At 38.7% G+C, this 12,779-nt stretch overlaps 1 protein-coding gene across 1 annotated transcript in view; it reads right to left on the bottom strand.

The window, feature by feature from the left end:
- The window catches only part of PKD1L1 (polycystin 1 like 1, transient receptor potential channel interacting), a 201,059-nt gene that overhangs the window by 124,348 nt on the left and 63,932 nt on the right, over positions 1-12,779 (bottom strand). The window contains exons 17-21 of the mRNA XM_037837205.1: positions 12,198-12,257; positions 10,214-10,390; positions 8,942-9,019; positions 3,439-3,581; positions 2,031-2,151 (exon numbers count right to left, since the gene is read on the bottom strand). Coding sequence (XP_037693133.1) covers positions 2,031-2,151; positions 3,439-3,581; positions 8,942-9,019; positions 10,214-10,390; positions 12,198-12,257 — 579 coding nt within the window. The remainder of the gene's footprint in view (positions 1-2,030; positions 2,152-3,438; positions 3,582-8,941; positions 9,020-10,213; positions 10,391-12,197; positions 12,258-12,779) is intronic.

The following is a 12,779-nucleotide window of genomic DNA, read 5'->3' as shown; positions in this document are numbered from 1 at the left end:
GGTCTCTCGTGAGACCTGCAGATGTGGTTGAGTGTTGTGGATAACGGCCAGATGGTCGAGTGAACCACGCAGAAGATCAAAGCATAGGTACACCCTAGGAGTCTCCTTAAGAATACTCTCAACCCGAAACACAATGCTAAGATTTGGAGACTTAATTTTGAAGGTCAGTCCTTCTGAAAATGTGGTCTATGCATGGACACTTGCATCATAATTACCTGGGAAAGGTGTCTACAGACAAATTCTGGGCTTCACCCTCTCCCCTAGATTCTGAGTCAGTGGATATTGGAGTTGCAATTTTAACAAGTGATTTGAATGCAGATAACATTGGTCTCATGAATCAGGATGAAGAATGTAGAAGGAACATGTTTCAGGTAAGACTCTATTCTGTTTTGAAGAGTTGGGTCTGAGCTACATGTATGGCACTCATGCATGAAGTGGGACAGGATAAGATATGTATTAAAATATCTTTATTTTGTTGACGTATACTTGCTTATAGATCTCGATTTCATATATTCACCAGAATTGATAATAATCACATTGAAAATTACAACCAAATAGCATGCTTTTGAATGATATGAGTAACATCACTAACTGCCTGTGACTTGAGCAGAAAGTTGGTTCTACAAATTTACATTAAGAAATCCTTTCTTCCAAACAGAGCTGAGGCCCTACTCCAAGGTTCTTCTCTTTGGATATCTGCTCCAGAGCTGTGATCTACAGATGGCCTTGTTGACAGAAACCCCAAATTCCTGTATATACCACTCTAGTGAGAGGCATTTCAAGTGCCCTGAGAACAATGTCCACCCCAATTTTTGCTTCCTCTCCTCTGGAGGCAAGTCCTATACTGACCCACCTTTAGGATAAATTCCTGCCTACATGTCTAACACCAAGAAGGGAGGTAGTTTGGGATGAGCATCCATTTTGAGAACTTCCATAAGGCACAACTTATTGAGGCAAGCCAGAAGAAAACCACATTCATTCATTCAATCAACATTTCAGGTGGTATTTAGTCTTGTTGCTAAACTTGAAGAAACTTTAAGAATGTGAGATGGGAGTACAAAATAACTGTGACAGAGAGCAGAACATATTCACCCTAAAAGATTACAAGTCACCCTGCTCAGAAAATTTGTGCTCAATTTAATTGACTTGAATCTAGAAAAAAGTCCAAGTGCTTCTAATTGGAAATGTCCAACAAAGTTTCATGAAGCAGAAAATATTTTAGCTGGGCTTAAGGGAGAGGTGAGACTTAAATAAATCAGGTGGACTGAACTAGTTCATATTTCAGACTGAAATAATCTTTTCAGCACAAATCAAAGATCAGTGACTCTCACTTTGACTACACATTGGAGTCATCTGGTTGTTTAGAGAACACTTGTACAACCAGAGATCCTAATTCTAATTTAATTGGTCTGAGGTTCTGCAGAAAGAGATACTTTCCTAAATGGTTACATCATTAATATGCTAAGTTGAGGCCAGTCATCAGGGGCTGGTTTAAAATTGGACAGGACTTTAGTGATGGAGGTCTGAGGAGAAAGTTGTCAACACCACGGAACTCATTTTATTTTGAGATTATAACATGCTAACTTAGTTCTGTCTTCCAAAGTCCCTTTGAAATTCCTTTACTCCCACATTCCTTCTTTGTAGGAGTAATTTGATTTGGGTTAATCTATAACAAATGCAAGACTCTCCAGATATGACATATTTCATTAGTATAAAAGGGATATCTCGGTCTTAAGTATTTAGTTTGTACACAAAAAACAGTCTTTCACCATTTTATCATTTATGTTACATTGAAGTTGTAACTTAAAATATAAAAAAATTACTTATTTACAATATTACTTTCTTTTTGTACTAAAAAGTGGATAATCAACCTTAACTAAAAAAGATTAAGCTTATCATGATGAATAAAAAGAATTTTATTTCATAGATACACAGTTTTAACAATTTTTGCAGTTTCTGAAAACGAGGGAAAGAAGGTTTAGAACTGTAAGCAAGCATATCCAGTGAATCAAATTCACACTGTGACTTACCTTTATAATTATCCAATGGTTCACCAGCTGGCAAAGCAAAATAATACTGGACATCTCTCCCATGGAACAAAGTACGTTTGGAGGCATTTCCTATCTGGTAACTAAATTCATAATGGAAATCCTATAATCCATTTCACAGGGAGAAAAAATATTATGAATGAACAAATTGAGTTATGTCACTAGTAAACATACACACACCCACATCCTTCATTCCAGGCACAGCATTTTCTTACAGATAGAAACAGGCTAACAATAAACCAGGGTCCACAAATCCATGGTGCACATGAGATAGCTTCTTCCCTGCCCACCAAGGCCTTCCTTCCCACAAGCCCCAAAGGACATTCCCACATGGACCTCAAGGACAGCCAGGATTTATTGCTCATGGTCTTTTCACTCTCCTTGCACTAGAACCTCCTATACTCATGGACTGTCTTCTGCTCTTCTCAAGGTAAAGGGGAACTTGGGTTTCACTACAGCTTCTGCTCTGATGAGGTACAAAGCAGAAAATGGGAAGCAGGAGAAAGAATTAACATTAACCCCCTTGGTGTTCAGAAGCAGAAGACACTTGAACTAGGTCTTGAATAAAGGCCGAGATTGGAACCCCACCGAGAAGACAAGGATGGGTCCTAATAGAAGGAACGCCATGGGCAGGACACGAGGACAGGAAAGGTCAGCTGTGGATGTCTGTGGTCAACACAACAGAGGGGATTTAGCAAATACCAAGAAAGTAAGTTTAGATCCTGTCATCGTCATGCATGCTGTTGTAATGACTGCAATTCCTACTACTCAACCTCAGGATCAAGCATTGTATATTTTTAAAACCCATCCTCTCATTTGATCCTCACTAGACACTGCGAAAGGCACAGTTATGTTCTCCTTTGTACAAATAACGAGTGAGGCTTTAATGTCTGTGTTAGAGAGTCACCTTACACAGTGTCAGAGACTGAACTCACGACTTGTCAGCTGGCCGTCCTCTGTGCATTGTCCTGATTCCTAGTCACAGCTTTAAGGAAAGGCCCTACTCTGACCCTTCTGTGGAGGCTGTTAAGTGTCCCAGTTATGTGTACTGGTGAGTGGGTACCCATTTTCTCCCTTCTGTTCCCCACAGACATCACTCCCTTCCTGCTACCATGCACTGGCTCCTGCTCAAGCTCATCTTCCTCTCCGAGTGTGCCTCCCCTGAGCTGGGTACCATTCTGGAATACTTTATGAATGGGGTGGTGGGGCGGGGAGGAGATGCCTCTGTTTATGCTTCAGTAACTTTCCAACATTAAACTTGAAGCCAAATTCCTTCACAGATGGGGGAGGAAAATGCACTACATTTCTACAGAATTTCATCCAAAGAGCTTGCCATAACTTTCAACAGTTTCAACCGTCTTCAGTCTGTTGGTGACCAACCAATACATACCGGTTTTCCTGACATGCAGAAAACACTGAAGAGCGTGTGAGCCTCATAGCCACGATGGGGCTGCACTTGGCAGGTCACATCCTGTGGAACTTTGTTGACTGTCAAGTACAGCTGAGCTTTACCTAGCAAGCCATGTTTTGAGGCTAAAGGAAATGATTAAATGAAGATTAAACTCATCACAGACAATTAAAATGGCACAGGATTAAATTTTTATGACAGAAACCTTATAGTGGTGACTCTCAAAGTGTGGTTCCTGGACTAGCAGAATCAGCAAAACCTGGAAACTAGTTAGAAATGTGAATTCTCTGTGTAACTCTGCTTTACATCAGACTTCCTAAATAGAAACACTGGGGGTACGCCCAGCAATCAGCATTTTAACATGCCCTCTGGGCAATTCTGATACACATTGAGGTTTGGGAACCATTGCCATAAAGCATACATTAACATAATACATTTATTGGGTGCTTAGTCAGCAGAACTGTCACAATTCTAGGTCCTGGGCAGAAGGAGGTAGACAAGATAGACCAATTCCCTGCCTGTGTTCTAGTGGGCAAGTAGACAGCACAACCCTAAAAATCCAATGCTAAGGGGAAGAAAACACTAATGAACGTATCACCCCAGCAAATCAAACTTTCTCCATTCTCCTGGATTCTCTTAAAGCCTTATCCATGTACACACATTAAGTATAGCTTAGTTAAATGCATAACGCTGATATTATTTTCTATTTTGCTTTTTTTAACTGCATTAATAACATAAATATTTTCTTTGTTGCCATATAATTTCAAAATCATTATTTTAAATAGATGCATAGCATTATACTGAGCAGATATACCCTAATATACATAACTAATATTCCTCAATGATCTGACATTTTGTTTATTTCCCATTTTCTGTTATTATTGATCACTGTATGATTGCCCTTATACACAAAGATTTTTTTTTTACCTTTAATGTCTTCTTCTTGAGATAAATTATAGAAGTGAGATTCGTGTGTCAAATTGTTTAAAATTTTTGATGACGATGATGATGGTGATGGTTATCGTCACCATGGAGATAGGAAGTACCATTTGTTGAGCCTCTGCTACAATACCAGATGCCATGCTAGATACTGTTCATATACTATCTTATTTAATAGTCATATGGAAGACAGATACTATAACAATAGTAAAATTGAAGAGGAAGAGTGACTAATTCTGCCTAGCTGATCCAGGAAAATCTTCACAAAGGAAGTCACATTTGTGAGACTTGGGCTGTAAATAGGATACAGGAGTAAGAAGGGGGCTGGAGGAAAATAGGCATCCCACTTGAAATAACCACAGGGGAAAGAAAAAAATTCCATTTACAATAGCAACTAAAAGAATCAAATATATAGGAATAAATCTAACAAAGGATGTAAAGGACTTATACATAGAAAACTATAAAATACTGCTAAAGAAAGCAAATAAGACCTAATTAAATGGAAGGACATTCCATGGTCAAGTATTGGAAGAATAAATATTGTTTAGATGTCAATTCTACCCAAAGCAATTTATAGATTCAATGAAATTCCAATCAAAATCCCAACAACCTTCTTTGAAGAAATAGAAAAGCCAATCATCAAATTTACATGAAAGGATAAGGGGCCCAAAATAGCCAAAGCCATCTTGAAAAAGAACAAAGTTAGAGGACTCACACTCCCCGATCTTAAAACTTATTGCAAAGTCACAGTAATAAAAAGAGCATGGTACTGGCCCAAAGACAGATAAATAAACAAACGGAATTGAATTGATAGTTAAGAGATCAACCCTCACATTTATGACCAACCGATTTTTGATAAGGGGGCAAAGAGCACTCAATTGGGAAAGAATGGTCTCTTCAAGAAATGGTGCTGGGAAAACCAGATGTCCACATGCAAAAGAATGAAGGTGGATCCCTACCCCACAACAGACACACACACACACACACACACAAAACTCGAAATGAATCAAAGACTTAACTACAAGAACCAGAACTATGAAACTCCTAGAATAAGACATAGGGAACCAGCAGGAACTTATGTTAGGCAATGGATTCTTAGGCTTTACATCCAAAGCACAAGCAATGAAAGAAAAAACGGACAAATGGGACCTCATCAAAATTAAAAACATTTGCTCATTAAAGGACTTCATCATGAAAATGAAACAACCACCTACACAATGGGAGAAAATATTCTGAAACTACATATCCAATAAAGATTTACTATCTGGAATATTTAAAGAAATGCTTCAACTTAACAAAAAGACAAACAACCCAATTTAAACATGGGTAAAAGACTTGAATAGACATCTCTCTAAACAAGATAAACTGGCCAATAAGCACATGAAAAGATGCTCAATATTATTAGTGATTAGGGAAATGCAAATCAAAACCAAAATGAGATACTATTTCATATCCACTAGAATGAAAACTATAAAATAAATGAAATATAAGTGTTGGAGAGGATGTGGAGAAATAGGAACACTCGTTCATTGTTGGTGGGAAAGTAAAATGGCGTAGCCAATGTGGAAGACAGTTTGGCAGTTCCTCAGAAAGTTAAGTATAGATTTACCATATGATCTCACAAACCCTCTATAGGATATGTACCCCAAAGAATTGAAAGCAGGGACTCAGTTAATTGCACACTGATATTCATAATGGCATTATTCACAATTGCCAAAAGATACAAGGAACCCGATAAATGGATAAACAAAGTGTGGCATATACATACAACGGAATATTATTCAACTTTAAAAAGGAAGCAAGTTCTGATATATGCGATGACACAGATGAACCGTGAAGACATCATGCTGAATGAAATAAGACAGACACTAAACCACAAACATTGTACGATCTCACTGACATGAAATAATTATAACAAACAAACTCACAGAGTCAGAATCTAGAATATAGGTTACCGGGGGACGGGGAATAGGGAGTTAATGCTTAAATTATACAGAGTTTCTATTTGGGATGATGGAAAAGTTTTGGTAATGGACGGTGGTGATGGTAGCAATACATTGTGAATGTAATTAATAGCACTGAATTATATTTTTGTATGTGGTTAAAAGGGGAAATTTTAGGTTATATATATATTATCAGAATAAAAAAAAAATCCATGAAACTGTACAACACAAACAGTGAACCCTAAGTAAACCATGGACTATAGTTAGTACAATTACAAAAATGTGCTGTCATCAACTGGAACAAAGTTTACTACACTAATGCAAGGTATAATAAAATGGTGGTGGTGCTGGTTTGAATCTATTATGTACTCCAGAAAAGTCCATGTTCTTTCAATCAAATCTTGTGGAGGCAGACCTATTGTGGGTGGGAGCTTTTGATTAGGTTGTTTCCATGGAGATGTGACCCTGCCCATTCAAGGTGGGTCTTAATTCCCTTGCTGGAGTTCTCTATGAAAGGATAAAAGACAGAGACATTTTGGAGAGAGCTCAGAGAAGCTAAGAGAGAAACATCCTGGGGAGAAAGCCATTTTGAAACCAGAACCCAGGAGAAGGACCAGCAGATGTCGCCATGTGCCTTCCCATGTGAGAGGAACCCCAGATGCCATTGGCCTTTCCTCAGAGAAGGTATCTATCTCTTGATGCCTTAATTTGAACATTTTCATGGACTTAGAACTGTAAATTTACAATCTAATAAATCCCTATTGAAAAAGCCAACCCTTTTCTGTTATATTGCATTTTGGCAGCTTTAGCAAACCGGAATAGGCAGTATATGGGAACTCTATTTCATACATGATTTTTCTGTAAACCCCACAACTTCTCTAAAAAAAAAAAAAGAAAAGAAAAGAAAAATAAATGGGAAAATTACCTGGTCATTGGAGACTATGAAAAGAATCAAATGAAACTTTTAAAATGAAAATATTACAAAAACTGAAATTAATTCCATAGACGGTTTTAACAGCAGATTGTCTACAGCTGAGAAGACTAGTAAACTGAGAAATATGCCAGTAGAAATGTTCCAATTGAAGTATGGAGAAGAAAAAGAGTGAACTACAAAGAAATAAGTATAAGGGAAATGTGGGGCATAGTAAAAAGATCTACCATTTGTGTGACTGCTCACACAAAAAAAGGTGGCAAGAGAGAAGGGGAAAGAAGCAATGTCCGAAGAGATAATAGTTGAGACTTTTCCAAAACCTAAGAAAGTCGTTGAAGCACAAATTCAAGAAGGGGTATGAGCCCCAAGCGAGATGCATGCAAAGGAAACCATACTTATGCACATCATAATAAAGCTGTGGAAACCAATAACAGAGAAAATGGGAAGGCAACCAGAGAGGGGGAAAGACATGTTTCCTTCAAAAGAACAATAATAAGACTGAAAGCTGACAATGAAAGCCAGAAGACACTGAAAAGCCATCTTTGAAGTGCTGAAAGAAAACAACTGTCAACCTACATACTCAGCAAAAAAGAAATCCTTAAAAAATGAAGGCAAATTGAGGATATTTTCAGATAACAACTGAGAGAATTTGTTGCCAGCAGACTTGTACTGAAAAAAACAAAATTATAAAGGAATACTTCTGGAAGTAGAAGTAGAGTGATATGAGATTGAATCATGGAAATGCAAGAAGGAATTATGAGCATGGAAAAGGGTAAATATGTGAGTGTGATGGTTAGGTTCATGTGTCAGCTTGGCCAGCTGAAGGTGCCCAGTTGTCTGGTCAAGCAAGCACTCGCCTATCTGTTGCTGTGAGAATATTCCGTGGATTTAAATCATCAGTACGTTGGTTGCATCTATGACTGATTACGTATACAGTCAGCCAAGGGGAATGTCTTCCACAATGAGAGACATTTAATCTAATTAGTTGAAGACTTTGAAGGGGGAGGTGATGACTTCAGCAGCCAGAAGAGAGAATTTTGTCTCTACTTCAGCCAACCAGCCTCTCCTGGTGAATTCATCAAAGACCTTCATCAGAGTTGCCACCTTGCAACCTGCCCTACAGAATTTGGACTTGTGCATCCCACAGTTACATGAGACACCTTTACAAAATCTCACACTATTTACAGATATCTGCTGTTGGTTCTGTTTCCCTAGAGAACCCTGACGAATACAGTGATAAATGTAAATGAATATTCACTGTACAAACATAAGTAATAGCACTCTGTTGGGTATGACATATACGTAGATATTATTGATAAATTTTCAGGGAGGAGTCAACTTATCCAATTGTCCAGCACAAATAAAATGCACACACAATAAATTAAAAAAATTTCTGGCAACTGTCTCAAACCTTACCCATATCCAGGCAATCACCTGAGCCTTGAGGAAGAGTAAATTCACAGAAACACAGTAGTAACTGCTTATTCTGTCCTCTAATATAAGTAGGCAACAATGAGCAGAAAATGACAGCAGGAAAGAAGGGAAAAGTTAGAACTCTCTAGAACAAGAGTCTGTGATAGTCAGAAGTGACTGCAATTTCCAGGAGATAATATGAATAGAACTAAAACTTTAACCTTCCCCTGGACCAAATCCAACTGAGTGTATCACATACCCACAGAAGCTTGGATGACGTACGTCTCCCCACTACGCAGTGAAAATGGCTTTACCGTCACAGTTTGTTCCGTGGTGCCTACAGAAAAGGAAGTGTCCACGCAGAAACAATGATCAGTTGGATTCCGAGGGAAGGATGCTTCAATAAAGGGGTCGGACAGATTCTTAGATCTCTAGAGTTTTCACCCACACTGGTAAGGGTAAAAGAGGTACTAGTTAAATGTACTCGTTCCTACCTGGGAAACACCCTTATTTTGCTTATTTACAGACATACTTAAAAGCTGAAAGCTCATCTCTAGGTGCCCCCTGTACAACAGAAGCAGTGCTGAGAATGACCAGTCAGAACAAGAGAATACGGGTAAGAAATAATTTTATATATTTAAAATTAGGTTCAATATCTAATTTGATTACTTTATAAATTCGGTTTCTCCATGATTGAGGTGTTTTAAGGCAACTTTTAAGCCTTTGCGGGGCATTGATAATGAAAAAAAATACTTAAATCTGGGTCTAGCTATTGATCATTTGGTAACTGGATCACTTCCTTAGGAAATGGAGGCTGATTCTGACGCACCTTCACCAATTCCACTGAAAAGAGGAAAGGTCAAAAGTACAAGATTGGTTATCTGAATAAGGCCAGTTTTTTAATACCACAATTTAAAAACAGTATTTCCTGAAATGTTCAGAGGAAAAGGTAAAGATGCAATTATCTAACAATATTGTGAAATCCAGAGCTTCTGCAGAGTTTTTCACTATGACATAATCTTAAGGTGACAACCCAAGAAACTGAACAAAATCAACAAAATCTACCTGGTAAAATAGGCTAAAAAGTCAACTGCAATTCAGGAACAGCTTTATTTTGATCCCTGTGTGTCAATGGCTTGTCTATACTATAAAAGTCTGTAACAGAGAAATGTGCAAACAAAGAGGCTTGGGCACACTGAATAAATACCAGTTCCCTGGGCTTTGCACATGCATCAGCTTAGCAATGGGATCTATTCTCCTTTACACCTGGAACTGGCATCTAAATCTGCAAACTGCTTGTTCCTGGTGGGCTACAGAAACTAACTATACCTGCAGTAAAAGAGACTCAGCCCATAGTCCACAGAGAGAGAAAATCAATTAAAAAGGCATGAAAGATGCAACAAAATAATCACTAGAAATGATTCCAAATACTTATTTTTAAGATAGAAAGTTTCTGAAGAAACTGGGGGGCTGATATCCAAACCTCTTTAAAAGGGTTGCAAATTCCAGCATACAATGAGGGGCGTCATACCTGATGAGGTATAACCTTGAAAAGTAGCTTGGCTAATCAGGGACTTGGACCAGTCAACCATGAGGGAAGGTATGGCTATGTCAGTGGAGTGGAATGGATCGATGATGTTGTCGCCATCGCTGGGATTTCCATTAGCACTTTCACCTGGTTCTGATCCTGGAAGGTGGCTCTTGTTCCCTAAGAAGATAAATCAAGCCCATGGATGAGAAATAAAAAAAAATATCATAATAATCTTCTTAGGGCATTAGTGATTCAAAGATATTGACAGCTATTTCTACTGTGGCTGGATACCACACATCTAAAATAATGCAACTAATCGTATTCAAGAGATGTACTTGGCTGTCATATAATGAGTTGGACAATTGTATATTCCTTCCTTCCATCACCCATTTATTCAAGGAATATGTATTATGCTCTTCTAAGCCCTAGGCATTATTCTAGGAACTGGAGATAACAGCAGTGAACCAGATCAACAAAATCCCTACTATCTGGAATTTATTAGTGAGGGAGTCAGAAAAATAGACAAGAAAACATTTATAAATAATATAAAGCCAGTTAAATGGTATGTATCAAGGGAAATTAAGCAGTAAACAGAAAGAGAGAGAGTGATGGGAATGGAAAAGGGGCCCGTATTAGACAGGGTGGCCAGGGAGTTCCTCTCTAAAGAGTGGCTTCTGAACAGAAACTTGAATGAGCTACTTGAAGATCTGGAGGAAGAAGGTTCCAGGTTGAGTAAAAAGAATGTGCCACGGGGATGATCTTCTGTGGTGTGACTAGAGAGACCCAGTGACGGGAGATGGAGGGAAGCGAGACTGGAGACATTGCCAGGGGCCAAGTCACATTGGGACACAGAGCCCAGATGTGATGGGAGGCCCCAGGAAGACAGGGGAGTGATAATCTATTTGTATTCCAAAAATTACTCTGGCTACTGTGTGGTGAAATGACTATAGGGAGCAAGATCAGAAGCAGAGAAATAAGCTAAAAGGCTACTGCAGAGTCTAAGCAAGAGATGATGGATAGACATTGCTTAGGGGGAGAAGGCTAACTTAAGACTTCAAATAAAGATCATTGAAACAATATATAATTTAAAAACTGTTAGGGGGTTAAAATGTACTCATTGTCATGAAGAATAATTTTATGAATGAAATATAAAGGCATATTTGTTCTTCATTCATCCAAATTTATTTATTAAGCATCTATGGAAAGTGTAACAGTGAGCCCCTAAAACAGATGCACATGGTCAACAGGAAAGAACCCAGAGAGGCCTGAAGGAACCCTAAAGTTGGAGGTAGTTGAGCAGGACCTTCAAAGAAACACTGCAGTAAATCAGATGAATAACTCATTCATTGATCATTCATAAATTCGTTTGCTAACATACTCATTGAGTGCCAATATGACAGATGCTGAGTTAGTTCTAAGGACACAAGTATAAACTAGACATGGAGGCTTCCCTTGAAGATCTCATGGAGAGCTCAGAGGAGAGGAAACAGATGTGGAAACAGTGAATGAATACATCGTGCCACCTGCTTTAAAAAGGTAGGAATAAATACAATGGAATGGGGGGTGGTTATAAGATAAGATGGAGGGAGGCTTCCCAGAGAAGTGGTCCTTGACTCCAGCCTTGAAGGAGGAAGCTCACTAAGCAGTGAAGTTGGGAAGAATGGTAATGGAGGCATTTTGGACAGAGAAAACCACCTGAAGCAAGACATGGAAGAGGGAGAGTGCCTACTCTTGGGTTTTGGAAGCATAGAATACAAGTGCAGAAGCACTTTGGTTAGAAATATATGTTTGGGTCCAATTGTGTCATGTACAGGAGATAAAACTTTTCCCTTTGACTCTGGGGAGCTTTCAGCAGCACTGATGGAAGAGAGTAGAATATTACATCTGGATTTCAGGAAAGAGCATGAAGGACCAATTGCAGGAAAGGGACAATGGACACAGTGGGGCTCCAGGAATGAGGTAACAATCACAGAATCATAGTCACCTGGCTGTCTTCCCTTTGATGGTATGGCTTCTTGTATGTCACTATAGTAAGCTTCAAAATCTATATAAAAGGACAAAATCACAATGTTTCATTTGAAATCACAGAATCCTATGCAAGTAACCAACTTTGCTGATAGATGAAAATCTTTGTTTCACTGTAGATTCCATATAGTGCTTTGTAGATTATGAACTACTCTTGAATGCAGTATTTCCCTTCATCATCATCACAACCCGGAGAGGCAGAGCACATGGCTTTCATTTCCCCCAACAGGAGTTAGGGTTCCAGGCAGGTGTATGGTTTTCTAAAAATAACTGAGCTAATAAGTGAGAGGACAAAGATTTAAACTCTTCTGACTTCAGGTACAGAATTCTGTTCCTCTGTTTAAGTGAGATTTTCACTGTACTTTTGAAGAACAACTTCTTGCTGTTCTCTCTTTGAAGGAGAGAAATGGACCTAAGAATGTCTTGCTGCAACTATCATTCTCCTGTCCCCTTTGCCATTCCCTCCCAAAGGCTGAGAAATTCACAGAGGGTCCCTCCTTCCAGCCAACACAAGGCATGGAGACCTGGAGTACCCTGCTAT

The sequence above is a fragment of the Choloepus didactylus genome, chromosome 5, assembly GCF_015220235.1.
Source record: "Choloepus didactylus isolate mChoDid1 chromosome 5, mChoDid1.pri, whole genome shotgun sequence".
NCBI classification, from domain to species: domain Eukaryota; kingdom Metazoa; phylum Chordata; class Mammalia; order Pilosa; family Megalonychidae; genus Choloepus; species Choloepus didactylus.
This window is presented reverse-complemented; position numbering and strand designations above follow the sequence as displayed.